This window comes from Carlito syrichta, unplaced genomic scaffold (genome assembly GCF_000164805.1).
Source record: "Carlito syrichta isolate Samal-C Ts95f unplaced genomic scaffold, Tarsius_syrichta-2.0.1 Scaffold126448, whole genome shotgun sequence".
Classification (NCBI taxonomy): domain Eukaryota; kingdom Metazoa; phylum Chordata; class Mammalia; order Primates; family Tarsiidae; genus Carlito; species Carlito syrichta.
In genome coordinates this window covers 436,098-456,688 of record NW_007070544.1, presented here as the reverse complement: position 1 = coordinate 456,688, position 20,591 = coordinate 436,098, and the positions used below count along the sequence as shown (strand labels likewise).

Genomic DNA, 20,591 nt, shown 5'->3' with positions numbered 1-20,591 from the left:
TAATGACTCCGCCAAAAAAATCCCTGTCAGAACTGATAAAGAAATTTAGTAAAGTTGTTGGATGCAAAAATCAACATATAAAAATTAGTAGCATCTCTCTACCCAAATAGGAAACAATCTGAAAAAGAACCCCCCCAAAAAATCCCATTTACAATAGTTACAAAAAATAAAAAATGCTTTGAAATAGATTTAACCGAAGAAGTGAAAGACCTCTACAATAAAGATTATACAACTCTGATGAAAGAAATCACAAAACATACAAAAAATGGAAAGACATTTCATGCTCACGGATTGGAAGAAGAAATACTGTTACAAAGTCCGTACTATCCACAATGATCTACAGATTCAATGCAATCCCTATCAAAATACTAATGACATTTTTCATAGAAGTAGGAAAAAAATTCTAAAATGTCTGTAAAACTACAAAGGACCCTGAATAGCCAAATAAATCCCGAGCAAAAAGAACAAAGCTGAAATATCATACTATCTGACTTCAAAATATACTACAAAGCTAGAACAACCAATTCTGTACAGTACTGGCATAAAAACAGACACATAGATCAGTGGAACAGAACAGAGAACCCAGAGATAAATTCGCACATTTACATCCAACTCATCCTAAAAAAAAAAAAGGTGCCGAGAACCTACAACAGGAAAAGGAGAGCCTATTTTTAAAATGGTGTTGGAAAATGGAGTAATCACATGCAGAAGAATGAAAGTAGACTCCTATCTCTGACAATATGCAAAAATTAAATTAAAATTCGGGTATTAAATTTAAAGACAAATCTAATACCTGAAATATTGAAACTACTAGAGGAAGCATTGGGAAAACACTCCAGGACATTGGTCTAGGCAAAAATTTTCTTTTTAGTAAGACCTCAAAAACATGGGCAACCAAAGCAAAAAGAGTCAAATGGGATTACATCAATCTAAGAAGCTTCTGCACAGCAAAGGAAACAATTAATAAAGTAAAGAGACAGCTCATAGAATGTGAGAAAACGTTTTCAAACTATCCATCTGGTAAGGGATTAATAACAGAATATTCAAGGACCCCAAACAACTCAATAGCAACACACAAACACACACACACACACACACACACACACACACACACACACACAAAATCAAATTCAATTAAAAACTGGGCAAAAGATCTGGAAAAACATTTCTCAAAAGAAGATGTACAAATGGCTAACAGGTATATGAAGAAATGCTCAACATCACTAATTATCAGAAACACACACATCAAAACCCTAAGACAGCATGTGACCCCAGTTAAAATGGCCTTTACTAAAAAGACAGATGATAACGTGCTGGTGTGGATGTGGAGAAATGGGAAACCTCGTACACTGTGGATGGGAATGCGAATTGGTATATATACTATGGTAAATAGTGTGGAAAAATCTGAAAATACGATCCAGCAATTCCACTACTAGGTGTATACACCAAAGAAAGAAAAACAATATATTAATTTCAAAGAGTTATCTGCACTCCCATGTTTTCTGTAGCACTATTCACAATAGCCAAAATAGAGAGTCAACATAACTGCCCACCAATGGATAAAGAAAATATGGTATATATACACAATGGAGCATAATTCGGCCATAAAAAAAAAGAATAGAATCCTGTCATTTGCAGAAACACGGATGAAACTGGAGATCATTGTGTTAAGTGAGATAAACCAGGCACAGAACAACAAACATTGCATTTTTTCACTCATGTTTTCATTCATTATGAAGATAGAGAGTAGATTGTTGGTTACCAGAGGGTGGGAAGGTTGAGGGGGGTGGAGCGAGGTTGATTAATAGGCGCCAAAATACAGTTAGCTAAAAAAAAATAAGATCTAGTGTTCAATAAATCAGTAAACTGACTATAGTAAACAATAATTTGTGGTATATTTTAATAGTTACCAGAGAATTATTTGAATGTTTCCATCATTAAGAAAAGATAAATGCCTCAGGTGATGGATATCCCAATTACCCTGATTTAATTATTACACATTATATAAATATATCAAAATACCACATGTACCTTAAAATATGTACATCTATTATGTATCGATATAAATACATAAATGTAAATCAAGCATTCTTCATAAAGCATAGCATGAATTTGAGGCAATTGTGACTTTACATATTCTACAAAGCTGTCTCTTGATAATATTTTTAATTAATTTTAATAAACTTTAAATTTTATTTGGACCAGCAATAGCAAATTGCCAAAAATCCAGCATTATGTTGTCTCCAGTCTAACTCTTGGTACTATTTTTTTATTTTTATCTTTAAGTAGGCATCTTACTTTGTCACGCAGGCTGGAGTGCAGTGCCAAACTCACAGCCAACGCAGCCTTGACCTGTTGGGCTCAGGTGACCCACCTTAGTCGTTTAAGTAACTGGAACCACAGGTGTCCAATACCATACCCTGCTAATTTTTTGACTTATTATAGAGACTAGGTCTCACCAAGTTGCCCAGACTCGTCTTGAACCCCTGGACTCAGGCAATCCCCTCGACTCTGCCTCCCAAAGTGCTGGGATTACATGCATAAGCCATTGTGCCTGGCAGTGCTATTTTATAAAACACCACCAAGTTCTATCAGTTCTCAAAATTTATTCTTTCAGCCTGGGCAGTGAAGATAGAAAAAGAAGCTATTCGTAATTACTAAGAAACAGCAGGACTAAACTAGGATTGTCCTAGGCATCTTTGATGTGGGTCACTGCTAAAGGCCCAGGCATCACAAATAGTTACCTGAATTCCTGTTTTGGTTTTTCTTTTGTTTGTTTGTTTGTTTTTGTTTTTTGAGTTGGAGTCTCACTCCGTCACCTAGGCTGGAGTGCAGTGGCACACTCATGGCCACCCCAGCATCGACCTGCTGGGTTCCAGCGATCCTTCTGCCTCAGTCATCCAAGTAGCTGGAACCACAGGCATGCGCTACCAAGCCTGGCTAATTTTTGATGTATTGTTGAGATGAGGTCTCTCCAAGTTGATGGGGCTGGTCTTGAACCTGCAGACTCAGGCAATTCACTCACCTTGTCTTTCCAAAGTGCTGGGTTACAAGCTGAGCCACCAAGCCTAACCTTTTCTGATTTATTGTAGAGATGAGGTCTCGCCAAGTTGCCCAGCCTGTTCTCAAACCAGTGGGCTCAAGCAGTTCTCTCACCTTGACCTCCCAAAGTGCTGGGATTGCAGGCTTGGATCACCGTGCCCGGCTTGAATTCCTATTTGAATCCTGCTCTATTTATATTAAACTGTTACATATTTAATAGTTACATTTACTTACCTTAAGTTTTTCTAATTATCTGACTCTTGGGAATAAGATTTCATTATTTGATAGTAAGCTATGAATACATTTCCTTCCTCTACTTGGGAACGATAATAAGGTGGCAGGTAAGTCTTCATCTTTTCTATTTCACCTGCCAGTTCATTTTTACACATTCTTCTTTTAGCTTCAGGGAGATTTCTGCCATCACAGTTGGTATTTTGCAACACCTGTTTCTGCTACAGGCCATTACTCTTCTCAACTTTCTCTAGGAAATGAACGGCTTTGCTTAGTCAAATCTCATTACTCTTTTCTTAATTGCCTGAGGTCACCATTCATTATCAGAGAAAAATCTAAAGCTTTACTAGTAATGCTATTGAAGACATAGACAGTATTCTCTTCTATAAATGCTTTACAAGAAATAGGTTCCATTTAAAAGCTAAACTGCACATACTAGGCTGCTTTCTGGTTTCTTCTGTTTGTCTCACAGATTTAACAGAATCAGTTCTGGAGATCAGTCATGGGACCAGGATACATACGTTTCTGGTCTGAAAGGTCTCTCATTATTAGGCTAAAGTGCAGTAAATCACTCAGGCAGAAACTGTAACACTGTTAAAGGACAATGTTAGAGAAATAAGGTCACAACCGTACCTGGCAACACTGATTGCTGGAAACACAGCCAATAATATTATTTTAAATTGGCCAATAGAATTGTATCACATTTATGGAGCACAATGTGGTGTTTTGAAATGTGTATACAATCTGCAATGGTAAAATCAAGCTGATTAACATACTATCAACTCACTTACCATTCTTTTGTGTTGCTACATTTAAAAGTTATCCTCTTAGTTATTTCCAAATATTCTGTGCATTATTATTGACCATATCACCCTGCTGTGCAATAGATCTCAAAACTTATTCTTTCAGCCTAGCTGAAACTTCCATCCCTTGACCAGCAACTCCTCCTTCTCTTGTTCCCTACCTCTTTCCACCCCTCAGCCTCTGATAACCACCATTCTACTCTCTATTTCAATAATTCTGGCTACTTGGAAGGCTGAGGCGGAAGAATCGCCGGAGCCCAGCAGGTCAAGGCTGCGGTGGCCGGAATTAGCTACTGCACTCCAGTCTGGGCGACAGAGTGAGACTCCAACTCAAAACAACAACAACAACAAAAAATCTACTTGTTTAAATATCATATATAACTGAGATCATGCAGAGTGTGTCTCTCTGTGCCTGGCTTATTCCACTTAGCATAATATCCTCTAGATTCATCTATGTTAACCCAAATGACAGAATTTATCTTTTCTTTTTTAACTCATAGTTTAAAAGCTACAAAAGAAAACAAACAAGTTTTTAAAAATTAATACTGAGATTTTCGGTGCTTATTTTGAGTTCAGACATTTTTGAATCTCTAAAACTGAATTCATATCTAGGCTAGTAGTAATAGTAAAATGGTGCTGACCATTTTTCTGCTTATGTGTAGGACTTTAAAATGTAATATTGAACTGAAAATTAAAAGCAACATTGTATAAGCAACTGATTGTTGAAATGAATTGTCAAACCTATACAAATTCTGATTATGACCAGCGATATACCATGCAGCTAGTTAGGCCTTTTCTTGTCAAATACTAAATTAAGAGTCACAAACCTGATCTCAAACCAGGCAAAGTGGGGACCAAAGAGAGACCCAAACGTTACCTATACGATGACCACTTGGATGCCTAATCCTGAATTGTACCCCACATCTTTAAAATAAAATAAAATAAAATTTTTAAAAGAGTCACACAAAAAAAGAAAAATTATGTCTGTATGTGATGCTATTGGGCAAATTTTACAAACAGAGGAAAGAGAAAAAATGCAGACACTTCACCGTAATGGCTATGTTGCTAGTAACTAAACATTCTATCAACGCTTATGAAACTTTTCATGGTGAACTCCATTATTAGAATAAAGCAATGAGCTGGAGCTAACATTCAGAACACAAGAGATCTCTTAATATTTTCTTAATGACATTGTTTTCTTGGTACTGAGTACAGCATAGAGCTAACAAAGATTACTTACTGAAGCGACTCAAGGGCCATGACTTCAGAAGACATTTGTGAACCTCTTCCCAAACTGTATTATAATTTATGTGCCAATATTAACTTAGTTTGCCAGCATGATGCCTGATCTTCTAGCTCTATTCACAAGTTTTATAACTCACATTCTGATTCAGTTTTAATAAAACTGTAATTTGAAGCCAGTCTCTTGTACTCACCACGGTTATTACCCAGCTGCTTTCTCATCCAGAAGATTTCTCTGTTCATCTTCATGTCTATTGTCTCCAACCCACACAATATCATTTTCCATTTTGATAAGTACTCATAGAACAATCTAGACATATTCTACAGCCTACATAAACCTAAAAAGATAAAAACCCAGCTACTTACAGATTTCCTTCCACGCATTTGTCTCTTCCCTCACCCACACAGTCAACTCCCTTACTCACTGTTTCTTTCAATTTTCCTGTCCTTTAAGTGTGCTAATTCACTGTTTCTTTCTGTTTTAAACGTTGTTTTTCTATTTTTTAACCATTTTTTCTTTCCTGCATTTAGCGTCCTACTTTTTTCTCTTTCTATTCTTTTTCTGTTTCTTCCTCTTTACCAATTTGCCATCCCTCCTCATGGATAATATGTTATTGATTGTGCCTTCAGTAAATAGTTGCTAAGTACTTATTCTGTGCTAGGATAAGTACAGAATAGGGATAGGGAGATGCATATAATATAATGTCCTATGAACTCTTTCCAATACGTGTCCTCGAGGACCTTAGAGAATAATAAGGAAAATAGAAAAAAAAAAAATAGCTATGAATGTGAGTGCTGGTTTTGGCACGATGGACTACATTAAGTTCAGCTTCTGCCACTAAAAACAACTAGGCCACTTGGATAAAATACAGCATTTAAAATTGTACATCTAGGCTCACAATAAGGAAAAAATACATTCTAAAATGTCAAAACATAGAGGAAAAGAAGTAAATGAGCAGGAAGGAAAGGAACACGAGTTGACAAAATGGTGGAATGAATGGGGACTATGTATCCTGTATACTAGAACTTAGGTTTTAATGCCCACATGAGGCAGAAGACAGGGTTGTGAGCCTCTGCTAGGCTGAGAGCTGGAAATACGACCCTATGCATAAAGCCAGATTACAGTGTGAAAGAGTTCCAGAGTATGATATAAGAGACAGTCAAATAGATCCAGCAAGCATAACAGAGCTCATGGGGCAGAGCCCTATCTAGATGGGAATTTGAAAATGAGAAAGGTGACACTAAAGTCAGTGGGTAACAGTACACAATAAATAGTGCTCAGGCACAATTGCTTGACCATATGAAAAAATGAGATTTCTTCTTTACACTAAAACATTTTAAACAATTTTAATAGATATAATTAACGTACAAGAACTGTGTATGTGAAAATATACCATTTGTTAAGTTTTGTCATATAAGAACTACAACCAAGATAACAAACATATCAATCAACCCTAAAGGTTCCCTAGCAACTCTTTGCAATCCTTCATTTCTTACCCCTTCACCCCAGGAAGTCACTGATTTCTATTATTATACATATACTTAAATTTTTTAGAATTTTATGTAAATTGAATCATGGAAAATATGATATTTTTTTCATCTGACTTGATTCACTCAGCACAATTATTTTGAGGTTCATTCCAGATATTGTATATGTCAATAGGGTATTCTTTTTTTTTTTAATTACCAAATTGTATTAATTAGATGAACATGCCACAATTTGTATATCTACCTACTGATGGAAATTTGGGTTGTCATCAGTTTGGAATATTGCAAATGAAGTCGCTATGGTAAATCTTTCTATGAACATACATCATTTTATTTATTTTGGTTAAATACCTGGAGTGAAATAAATGGGAGATATAGTAGGTGCCTGTTCACATTTCTAAAAACAATTGCATAGTTGTTTTTTGAAGAAGTGATTACCCTTGTTCTACTTTCCATCCATCAATAGTGTATGGGTGTTCCAGTTGGCCTCCCATGCTTAATGCTATATGCGGACACAAATGGGGAGGACACAATAAATTTGGTAGGCACCACTTGATTCATCTCTCTTATTTTTAACAAGCGCAAAAGCTGCAAGGATTTAACAGTGGAATGAAAGCTGCTGAGTAGGTCACCTGACCAACAGGTCCAGACTCTTACTGCTGAGTTTCTTTGTCGTTTTAGTTCTTGTCACTAGGCTCTTTGTCACTAGGCTCTAGGCCACCGGGTTGAGCTCAGAATTATGCAGCTCATGATTTTAAACTAAGTAAGAATTTTCCACGTCTTCCTTTTCACAGTCAATCCAGGAATGGACTAGAGCACACTTAATTTTAAATAAGTGTGGAAAAAGATCTATTGGCAAATAAGATAAAAACTATTATGACAAAAAATATTTTAAGTTATAAAAAGCAAACTTTTATGGTTAGAGAAAAATTGGAAAGATCGTCTTCTAGCTCCATCACATATCCTGACACACAGAAACTATTTCAGAAAAAAAATTCAAATTTATAATGAGCAAAAGGTCAGCTTATCAAAAGACTTAATGACACATTTTGTTTATGAACATAATTAGAGTTGCAAATCATAGAAAGCAAGAACTGACAGAACTAAAATGAACTTAAAATCTTTTGTCGTATTTAGGAAATTAAATGCTACTCTCTCAGTAACTGATAGGACAAGCAGATTAAAAATTCCAAGATGAATGGAACAACATTCTCAGTCAACTTGACTTAAGTGAGATGTACGGAAATTATACTAAAAAATGGCAGACTCCACATGTTTTTCAAATTATCACGGAATTTTGAACAACTTAGACCATACACTAGTCCTCAAACTGATTCTTAATAAATTTTAAAAGGTTGAAATTTTACAGGGATTATTGTCTGACCACAACAGAATAAAATTACATAGCGGTAATATTTTTAGAAAATCCCATGCTTACAAAAATACAATTTTAAATAATCTATGGGTCAAGGAAGCAATCACATGTGACATTAGAAAATATTTACATTGAATAATAATTAAAACACATCATATCAACATTTCAAAATGCAGCTAAAACAGTGCTGAGAAATAAAATTATGTCTTTAAGCTCTTGTATTAGAAAAGAGAAACATTTAAAGATGTTTGATATATTTTCACCTTACAAAATAAGAAAAAGAAAAAAAGCAGAAAGAAAGAAATAATAAGGATAAAATAAATCAACAGGAAAACCAGACTAACAATAGAGAAAATTAACTAGGTCAAAATTTTCTGTGTATAAAAAGATTAAAACAACTGATAAGTAAGACATAAAAAAGGAGATAAAAATAAAAATTATTAATAAGAGGAATAAAAAGATAATCAGAGAGATTTTCATAATCGTTCTAATATTGACAATATGTGAGAATAGGACAATATATAAGAATAAGAACACCTAAGAAAGAAAGAATATCAAATTTATATGAACTTTATCTACTCTATTAAAAGATATAGAAGAAAGAAACATTCCACTTGTTTTATGGGGACAGCATTACCATGATTTCAAAACCTGATCAAGGCACTTCAATAAAATAAAACTAAGAACAATGTTCCTCATGTACAAAAATGCAATAATTTGTAGCAAAAACATTTGCGAATCAAATCTTGCAATCCATAAAAATCCATTAAATATGCCTAAATTAACTATATGCCAAAAGTTCAAGATTGGTTTAACAGTAAAAAAAACCAAAAAAATCAGTCATGTAATTTACCACAGTAACAGAATAAAAAGAAAACAAAATATTATCCTCTCAATATTTGCAATAAAAGCACTGGACAAAATTTAGCATACATTAATGATTAAAAACTCTCTGCAGTATATGAACTAAAGGTTACTTCCTTACTTTGAAAACTCTGTAGCTAACATCACACTTTATGGAAACACTGAGATCTTTTCCTCTAAGATTGGAAATAAGATATTGATATCCACTCAAATCACTAGGTTAAGAATATATCTGGACCACTGCCTCATAGGAAACACAAAATTAAGTTGAAAAGGATTATAGCTTTTAAGACATAGTAGAATAAAAGAGATGATTTACTCTCTAGATTTAATTCTGACAGAAAGATAAATTAGTTCCTTTAAGTTGTGTACATTAAATACATACAAGTTTATATCACCTAAAACTTCAATAAAACAATTTTAAAAGGAACATAATTGCAATAATAGGGAAAATAATAATATGCCCAGTAAATGGTTCTCAAAAATTATTTTTCAAGATTATTTTTGGAAAAAAATATGGAGAGTGGGAGTGGTGTTAGTAACAGTGTTGTTTTTCCTTTAAAAAACATTTCTGAGAAGATTATCCACTCACATCATACAAAAATAAAAATTATGTCTTTAAAAATGAGCCCCTCCAACATAATACTATACATAATCAAAGAAAGTATGGTGTTTGCCTACGCTTATATTATCCTAAGGTAAATACTTAAGTAAATGTGGTATGCATGCATATATCTTCTAAATAAAAATTAAATTAAATTAATTAAGGCATTGACTAATAGGTAATGCTTTGCTGTTTACCATTTAACCAGTGAAATTATACTGGCGCTTTTACAAGTTACTGCATTCATTCACATTTTTGGAGAAATTTGCATATGATTTCTAATCTAAAAACAAAAGTCTCTGGCCAGGCTCGGTGGCTTCAGCTTGTAAACCCAGCAATTTGCGAGGCCGAGGCTAGTGGATTGTTGGTTTGAGACCAGCCCAGGCAACTTGGCGAGACCTCGTCTCTATAATAAATGAAAAAATTAGCCGGGCGTGGTAGCAAGCGCCTGTAGTTCCAGCTACTTGGAAGGCGAAGGTGGAAGGATTGCCAGAGTCCAGCAGATCAACGCTGGAGTGGCTGTGAGCCTGCGTGCCTCTCGTAACCAGTCTGGGCGACTGAGTCAGACTCCAACTCAAAAAAAAAAAAAAAAAAAAAAATCTCTATCCTTGTAGAGTTTACCTTATCTGGGGTGGTAGAATGACAGCAAAAAATACATGTAAATTTTAGTTTTGGATACATTATATAATTATTAGAAGTTGCGTAACATATATATACTGTGTGTGCATACATTAGAAATACAATTATTAAATTTCTTTCTGGGGAGACTAATAATGAAATGACCGTGTTACATTTAAATTAAATTCAGAATTCATCTAGTTACTTTATCAGTAAAATAGCACAGTCAGTAATTATTCTTATATGCCTTACTTTCACATTCTTATAAGTTTAAAATTTAGTCTGCTTTCTTGAGCTTTACTTTTTTTTACCATGTTATCTCTCACTTGGAGGATACACTGATACCTACCACCTCAACTTGTATGTATATATATATATATATATACATACAAGTTGTATGTGTGTATATATATATATATATATATATAAAAAATATATATATATATAAAATATATATATACAAAATATATATATATATTTTGAGTTGGAGTCTCACTCTGTCGCCCAGACTGGAGTGCAGTGGCCGCTCCCGGCCACCGCAGCCTCGACCTGCTGGGCTCCGGCGATCCTTCCGCCTCAGCCTTCCGAGTAGCCAGGATTACAGGCGCGTGCTACCACACCTGGCTGATTTTTTGATTTATTGTAGAGATGAGGTCTCGCTGCCCAGGCGGGTCTCGAACCCGCGGGCTCAGGCAATCCACTCACCTCAGCCTCCCAAAGGCGCGGGATTACAGGCTGAGCCACCGAGCCCGGCTTCCTTGTATGTATATTTATGTATCTTTTTATGACAACAAAGTAATGACAACTAGCATGTCATGAGCGACTTTACTATGTGCTAGCCACCCTACTTAGGTCTTTACATTTATTCCATCATTTATCCTTCTTCACAACTCTAGAAAGTATACCCTGTTAGTATATTCACTTCACAGAGGTATTATCTAAATAATTTACAAAAACTCACATAACAGTGTTGGAATTGAACCAAATGTATCATAACGAATATACTCACAGGGATACTCACTTATCATATACTTTATGAAAAAAAAAATCCAAGAGCAGAAAACACAAAGTAAGAGTTTAAATATTTTTAAATTCAATGATCATTATAAACCCAATTGATTTGTAAATGGATAATGATACATTTAAAATATTTTGAAGATAAATGACTGCTTGCAATCTCCATCTGAATTTAATGAAGTATTATAAATTTGCCTTCTATAGTTTGAATCAAGATATTTATTTCTATAACTTATAGATGGGTTCCTAACTGAATACAAGGTGTAAAATCAATTTTACTGCTCTGAACCCCTGATGCCCGGAAACATGGCATAACCATGTCTGTTGCATCTCTGATATGTAGCCAACACCTAAAGGAACACTTCTAGATTATGCATGTCCAAGAACCAACATCCCACTCTGTCCTTTCCTCTCATCACTCTACTGCTTCAGCTGTATATTAACAATCATCAGCCTTTAGAGAAGGCAGAGGCCTTACCAGCATGATATACAATAGGTAATTAAGTAGATATGTTGTATGTTACCTACCAACCCTACAACACATGAATGCTACAGATAGTAGTGTTTTGTCTAGCAATGATACAAAATAATCATACAGGGAACTGTTTGAAGGAGGGATGATTGTAAAAATGAGGTTTTTTATTTCCTGACATATAACTCACTCTAATACCATGAAAAGTTTCATCAGTGTTACGTGAGCACACTCCACATTCTGTCACACTTAAGAAGGTTTTGAAATGTACATTTTGTATTTGCTTAACTTCTTTCCTACCAGGTTACATTTCAGTCTGGCTTGTCTTGAATATTTGCCTTTAAAAATTGGACAAAATAATACTGAAGAAACAGAGATAAAAATAAAGAGTACATAAACACTGTCTTTAAAATTTGACACAGAAGTTTTACTCATGAAAATTGCAGAAATGCCCTTGCTAATCGCCTGGAATAAAAATGCAGTTAATACATAAACTTACCCTGGTTTTGTGTCATTTACTACACAGTGATAGGTAAATGTTCCAAACATCTGAACTCCTAAAATTCCATAAAGAAGTAGAAAGAAAAGCAGGAAAATTGAAACGCTCCATATTTGTTCTCCTGATCGCCTAGGGAAAAGAAAAGCAGGTACAATGGGTACGACTTACAAAGAATTTCATCAACATTTTCTCTTAACTTATGTAAAAGCAATGCTTACTTTAAAATATTTGTAATTCTGGTCCTTGGCAGTTCAAATCGGAAATAAATCCGGAATGCACGGATCATGATCAGTGGCCGTGGGATCCTCAACATGCCCCAAGGTGACATCTGATCAACTATATCAGCAATTTCAAACACCTGTAAGTTGAAAGATGGATACATGAGTTTAGATTTTCCCTTAGCATTGCTTGTGGTCATGAAATACACAGAGAGCATCATAAGGAGGTACACCTTCTACCTTGGAATTTAACCTTACATTATTTTCCACCAATATCAACTTTCTTTTGAGTAATTCTGAAACTACAGTTACCTTAAGAGAAATAACTACATGATCTAATGAAAATGCCATTAATCTTGTTCATTTCTTGGTTAATTCATTAAGGTACAGTCAATTACAAAAGAAAGTACCAGCTTAGACTATAGATGAAGTATGCTAAGTCTTCCTCACTAATAATGTTGTTTGGTGAAGGTCTTAGAATATATAGAACATGAAGAAAGGGTTAAAAATATTATGAAAAAATAATTGCACCATTTGCTCACAGAGGCAAAATGGGAATTATAAAATGTCTATCAATCATACAATAGTTATTACATGGAAAAGAACACATTAATATGCAGGTGGAAATTAGATTGTTGGAGAGGTGAGCTTTATAAAAATAAGGAAGGAGAGCTTGTCAACAAGCACTATGATGAATTGTCAGAATGGATTATGAATTTTTATTCTGAATTTTAAAATGAAGAATACGTAAATAACCTCTAGAGATCTGCTGTACAACATTGTACCTACAAACAACAATAATGTCTTTTACACTTAAAGATTACTTAAAAGAGTTTATCTTATGTTAAAAGTTCTTACCAAAATGAAATTGAAACAAATCAAATCAAAATAGTACTATAACTTAAGTTCAATTAAATGCAGAATCATTCCCAAATGAATGCATGAAAATGCATTCTTATTTTCTAATAAAATACCTTTTTAATATATGTTCTCCATTTCATATAACAAGGCATTTCACACTTGCAATTTTTTTAGGTGATCAGGAGGTATCTAATATGAGCCTATTTAGCTGTTTTTAGTGAGAGTTTGCTCACATAAAAGGCTAGACTTTTCATTTGCAAATTCAATTTTTATTTTACAAATACAGAAATATCACTCAATACTTTTCCATTATGTCAATGAGTATATTTTAAAATCTCTTTAAATAAGTAATAATTTCATATAGTATTAATTTTCATTTCTGATTGAGAAATATTTTACAAATGTAACTGACAATAATTAGAATGTTGTAGTTATTGACTTATCAATAAAATATTTAAAGGGATGGAAATGCTAATTATCCAGATTTGATCATTACATATTGTAAACAGGTATCAAAGTATCACTATTATGCCATAAATGTACACTATTATGTGTCAATTAAAAATAATTTTTAGAAGTTCATATTTGTCAGTAATCAAAGTAAGCAGATTAAACACATCTGTTAAAATTAAAATAAACATATAGTAGAAAATTAAAAATAATTTGACACACAATAGTATACATTTATGGCATAAGAGTGATATTTTGATACATGTATTCCGTAATATTTCTATTTAGACTTGTAATGCAAATAATGCCCACTTTGGAAAATAAAAATAATTGTAATTTAAAAATATTTAATTACCTGTAGCACCAATGAAACCCAAAGGCAAAAGACCATAAATCCATCAAAAACACACCAGCGGTCTTTCACGTAGGAACTATCCCCCTAAAAATAAAGTTTTCATGGCATTGTCATTAAAAATGAATATTAGAAAAAATCTGTGGAGGAAATAGTCAAGCGTTAATCCAGTAAAAGCTACTCACAATTTATGATTCAAACTTGAAAAGACTTTGAAAAAATTTGTTTAGCATTTTAAATGGCATTGTTTATTTAAAAAAATGAAACACAAGTTACTGCAGAATATTTTGTACACAAATTTGAATTCATGCAAAGGGAAAAGACCACTTTTGCTCTCTTATCCACACAAGCTCCACCCCTTAAGGAAGCAGAGACCATCCTTCCAAACAGAAAATTTAAGTCCTAAACCAGCTCTGTTCGTACAAGAGTTAAGAGCACACTGTGGTCAACATGATGATCTTTAAAACTGCTGGATCAACCACCCTTAGTGAGTAAATTAATCAGAGGAGTTCACCTCAAACTAAATAAAAAATAAGGAAGAAGAAACTTACCTTAACTTGAAAAGAAAATATACATTGACTTTAACTTTAGTTGGAATTATATATGCAAAATAAAGATAAAAGAAGATGTACTACTTTCATTTTTTAATAGGAAATCTATGTTGATATTAGAATGTATATTTTTAGAAAATGAGAATTTTTAAAAATTGCCTTTGTAATAATAAAACAGAAAACTTCATAAGGATAAGATCATAAGCTTTAAATAGAAAAACCTTTGTTTTCCAAGGACTATCTCATTAAGTAACTAGTTCTGTAGACATCCATATAACTCAATTCTGAATTCAGTCACATATATCATTATCACCTTTGATTGAATCTATTAAGAAAACAAAAATAGAAATAGGATTCCAATATTTTACATACAATTATAAAATATGTTGCAGGATATTTAGGAAAATGATTTCCATAGCCTTTCATTTTTAGTAACAAATAGGTTATAAAAATAATTCCTTGAGAATTTTCCTGGCATAAGTTGTTGTTTGCAAAACTAACACTATGATAAAACACTTAATGGAAGTTATCTGACACAGATATAAAGTATAAACTTAAAAACATTGGGTTAGTACCTGCTTTACATATGCGAATGTGTAATACCTAGCTAGCATACAACAACAAAAAAAGTCTTTTGTAGAAAAACAGATATCAGCACACGCAGCTAATGCATAAGGCAAAATAATATAATAATGCCAAAAACAAGGTGACAAAGATGGGAAGATTAATTCTATAGAGTTTAGAAAAACGAATGCTAGCTCTCAAATGAATGCACAAATAATTTTATCAGCGCCAAGATAATCAACCAAAATTGGTGACTCATAGATTTGAGAAGGCTCACAAAGAGAAATGAAAGCAAACCTGGAGGTTTGCATCTGGGTGACAAGGAGGACAATGACTAATAAATTCAGTGTCATTATCATCATATAATGAGTCACACTCAAGGAAGAGAAAAACTGCATCTGAGGATGCTACTGGTTATGTATACACATATGCACAGATTAAATATATGACAAATAATTGATGGATACATTTTCAGTTGTTTCCAAAATGTCACAGAGCATTTTTGACTCTAAGCATCCTATCTGCTTTGTACATTGCACAATTAGTTGAAAACATAAATTGTTTATCATCCAAATACAGACAATATAGCCAAGATAAATGGACGTTTTTTTCTGAAATTAATTTTGATGAACATTCAAGGAGGTAATGGTACACATTATTTAAAGTTGTGCTTTGAATTTCTTCCTTCCCTTCTTCCCTTTCACCCTTTGTCCCTCCCTCCCTTTCTCCCTCCCTTCCTCCCTTCCTTCCTTCTTCATTTCCAATACAATAAAATGTAAAATATACACTATATTACGTATTGATAATTTTCATGAAGAAAAATAAAAATGTATATTTTCAGATTGACTTTTATTAAATGAACACCTTTTTTTTTTTTACTTACATGGAAGGCAAACAGTGAAGAAAAAAATATTACTCGATCTTTAAGAACTAGGCATAGTGGTGGCTGTCTTAAAAATGCAAAGGATTCCAAACATGAACACTGAAATTTTATGGGACTCAGCAGAGAACTATTTTAAAATTGGGACAACTAATAAGTAAATGTTAGGTAAGGAAAAGAAGAATTATAGATAATTAGGTACACAAGCACCCAGACAGAATGTGTTTATATGGCGTTTTGTCAAAACAATGTTATTGTATTTCTTTTGTCTTTAAAAATATTACATGTGGCATCAATACAATTAGCCTCTTTTATTGCACATAATGTGCTTTAGAAATGAAGTAAGTTTGGTAGGATGCAGAATGAGAGTTTATCATTATATAGAGGATCATTAAATTGCTAACAGATGAGGATAAACAGTGGTATTTTCCTGGGAAGGCAACTGAGTGGCCATGAGCCAAAGGTCGCTCAAGACATACTTTTCACAATGTATCCTGACATTCTTTTGGACTAAACATTAAATTTTTAAAAATAGATTTTCAAAATTAAATTTTTAAAAAGGTGGGCATTTTAGCTTTAACAAAAATCACTTCTTTGATTTTCAAAAATAAAGTTAAATTTTAAAATTTGGGCCTGACCAATTGGGAATGCAAAGCAATCAATAACAGATGTGGCTGGAATTTTTTCTTATTGACTAAATAAATTTGTTTGCTAAGGAAATTGAAGTTGTAAAGCTGACCCTCAGTATATTTCAAACCATTTAAAAGAATGGATTATTTTAAACCATTTTACAAGTACTGGTGAGGATTGCAAATGACACAAAAGCATACAAACATATTTTAATTTCAAATGACCTCAGTGATGAAAACTGGCTTAGCAAGGTTTCTACTGTATAACATAGAAAACTGTTTTTGAATTAGGCAGTAATTTCTGGTATTGCTTGGAATTCCAAGTATTGCTTGGAGTGATTTCTGCTTTGGACGTTACAGAAACTTATATTTACACATCACGAATAAGTTCACCATATAGTAGATGGTATGCAGTGGCCAATCAGAATTGACTTCTTTTTACTTTCCCAGTAAAATATGGAAATAGTCTACTAGGCATAAGTTTTATTTTTTGGCTCTTGTTTTCAGGAGTCACTCAATATTCTAAACCTTCCATAAGCAGTTTAACAATGACCTGGGATAAAAAGGTCAGTAATACTCAATGTTTTCCCATCTTTTTCTTTTTTTTTTTTTAAATCTTTGCTCTTTAGTGGTCATTGCCCTTCCTGAAAAAATTCTCCAAGTCTGTGTCAACTGTTTCCTCCAGACTGACCTGACCACAGCCAACTCTGATCACCTTCTAACTCACACATCATGTGACAACTGATGACTCAGCTCTTGTGTATCAATGATGCTCATACCATGTTATTCATGGAATATTTCTTTGTAATGCCTATTGGTTGTTTCATGAATTTATATTTGGTACCTCCAACTTATCAGATCTAATGGCGAGGTTTGAGTTTCCTACTCAAATCTTCTCTGAACATATTCTTTGGCGTTACATTAAAAAAAAGTCTATCACAGGGTAAATGTTTGTTTTGAAGATTAGTAACACTTTGAGACTTAAAGGGGATAATTTAGGATGGTGTTTCTAGCACCTAGCACAGTGTGTGGCATATAGAAAATATCAAATGAATGATGAGATTTGTACATGAACATGAGCCATGTCTTAGACAAAGAGCTTCTGAAGATGACAAAGCATACAGCAGGAAGTCAATGAATATGACTAATTAATGCATGATCCATCTACCCCATCCACTGAAACTATTCATATTGCTTCTAAAAAATTTCCCTTCTGTCAAATAGAGAAAACATAATACTTTTAAAGTTAATATCATAAAGTTAAGACTCCTCCTATGCGATCATGAAAAATCACAGATGACATTACTTTTGGATATTTCTTAGATTAATATAGTTTGAGCAGAGCTAAACATGCCACACAAATACAAATAGGGCCAAGGTTTATATAATCTGTATATTACAATGAAATTGTAAACACAGTTAACTGGTAGGAGTTAAAATTACTATCATTTTAATTATTACCAATAATCACCAGGGCTCAATAATTTTAAAATACTTCTCAAAAAATACAAGGCAGATTTTGAAATCTGGCACTTTGAAATACAATCTCAGATTACATTTTGTGTCTGATATATTTATCAAATTATCTCTTTTCAAATTTTTATTTTCAAAGGCCTTAACCATAGTGGCAAAAGTTGCTAGGATTCAATTTATAAGTCTGTCCAGATATTTTAAAATTCAGCAGCGTGAAGGCCTGAGTTACAAAATTTGCAAATAATAAATTGTCCCTTTTCCTTGCTTCCAAAATTGGCAAACAGAACATAACACACATGAATGCCCAGTGGTACTCAAGGTATTTTTAACACCTCAATTATGAAAGAAAGGTTTTAATTTGTTTGTTGCATCAACAAGAAATGGAGTGCAGAGAGCACTTGAGCTATGGGCAGAAGAAATCAGCTCTCTGGAGATGAGTTATTCAGGAGCTGTCTGTCAATTTTTATAAAGGTAAACACTTGAAAAATGTCAATCAGTTACACAGTATAAGAAAGTAACTTAAAGTGCCATGCAAGTATTTAACAAGCAGAGAATCAAAACACGTTTATAGGGATGTGTTTTGCAGTCACAAGATGAGATGCACTGTTACAGTTTCATGAGTGCATGATTTATTGTCCCAAGCTTCCAGGGCCCATCTGTCACTGCGTCGTGGTATTATTATTTATTACTTCAACAGTGCTTAAAGGATGCATGTTACTTTTGCCTAGCTCTTTTGCCAGATGTAAAACAGACAACTGAGACTCGTCTGAAGAATCCACAGTCTGCCGTACATGCGATGTGTTGCAACACAGACATATATCATCCAAATGGTTTATTTTCGCCTCTAAGGATTTGGTGAGCAAGAATGCTTCTAGGAAGAGGAATTAGTGGGGAGGTAATTAGACAAAAGTTACTGGGGAGTGAAAATTGATTGGCAGACACCTTCAAGCTTGGGGAATATTATAAAAGATGCAAATCCTTAAAATAAATACATTGCGCTAACAAAAATTTTGAAAGACATTTCTTGCCAGAAGGACTTTCTGCTTCAATTTCTCTTTCCAGCAGTGCATCCAGTATGTTGCCTCCAGAGTGAACTTCTCAAACCCAAATCAGATTGTGCCACTCTCAGACTAAAATCCCCCATGCATCTTTACTGACCACAGAATAAAGTTAGAATTCCTCGCAGGACCTGCTGGGTCCTCTGTGATGCAGCCAGGCTTGCCTTCACAAAATCCTCTCCAGCTGCTTCCTGTGCACAGCCCATCTGCTACTCTGACTACCTTGAGCTCTCCAACTACTGGGCTGCTCCATGCCTTTGTGTCTCAGCATCTTTCTTTTCTCTCTCTGTGAAATCCCTTACATCCACCTCCCACACTCCTGCCACAGATCACACTTAGTCATCCTTCAGTCCTTCAAGACATCGCTTCAAAGTCCTCTTTTTTCAAGACATCTCTGATATCCCCAAGCAGATTTTTAAGGGTCTCATTTTGTGCCCTCCTTTCCCGTTGCTTTTACAGACCACTATGAAAGCCCTTTCACTAAACATTAAAGGTCTATCTCGTTCTATCTGGATTTGTACTATACCAACATTTACTATTTATATTTGCACAAACGTTTGCCCCTGAATCACTATTAAACCAGAAGAAACACTATAAAGAATCTGTACGTGGACCAGTGTAGACATTTAGGTTGTCCATGTATCCTGCCAAAGGTATAGTGTGCAATGTATGCATATCTTCTGTTCTTTTGGGGGGCTAAATCTTGAGCAGGCATTGTTTAATTACTTAGCTATTTGATAACAGAACATCACTGCCATCCTCTTCTCTACCTTTCCCCGAAGGTTAGCTTTTCATGGGACCCAAGACTTGAGTTTACCAACCTAGTTCCATTTTATCATACCTTGTCAAGCCTGAAACATATTCTACCCTATCTCGACACAGTTTAACATCTCTGGATTCAAGATGCATCTTGTAATTGATGCACCAATTACAAACTTACATCTTATAATCCAAGTGAAATTAGCAGCATTTATTACTTTTTAAGGACCTGTGAACCATGATGTGATGCTACTTCTTACAACTGATGATATCAGGAATTCAATGAAATATAGTAGATAGTATGTTAACATATATATTTGCTTATTTACATAACATATATACGTATATATTATATATATCATATATATATGCTATGCATGGGGGATTTTAGTCTGAGAGTGGCACAATCTGATTTGGGTTTGAGAAGTTCACTCTGGAGGGAACATGCTGGATGCACTGCTGGAAAGAGAAACTGAAGCAGAAAGTCCTTCTGGCAAGAAATGTCTTTCAAAATTTTTGTTAGGGCAAATATATATATATA

At 34.0% G+C, this 20,591-nt stretch overlaps 1 protein-coding gene across 3 annotated transcripts in view; it reads right to left on the bottom strand.

Annotated features, from left to right (window-relative positions):
• NALCN (sodium leak channel, non-selective) overlaps nucleotides 1–20,591 on the bottom strand; it is a 363,914-nt gene that overhangs the window by 332,679 nt on the left and 10,644 nt on the right. For all 3 annotated transcript variants that reach the window (XM_008048630.2, XM_008048631.2, XM_021707824.1), the window contains exons 3-5: nucleotides 14,140–14,223; nucleotides 12,474–12,613; nucleotides 12,256–12,384 (exon numbers count right to left, since the gene is read on the bottom strand). In XM_008048630.2, coding sequence (XP_008046821.1) covers nucleotides 12,256–12,384; nucleotides 12,474–12,613; nucleotides 14,140–14,223 — 353 coding nt within the window. The remainder of the gene's footprint in view (nucleotides 1–12,255; nucleotides 12,385–12,473; nucleotides 12,614–14,139; nucleotides 14,224–20,591) is intronic.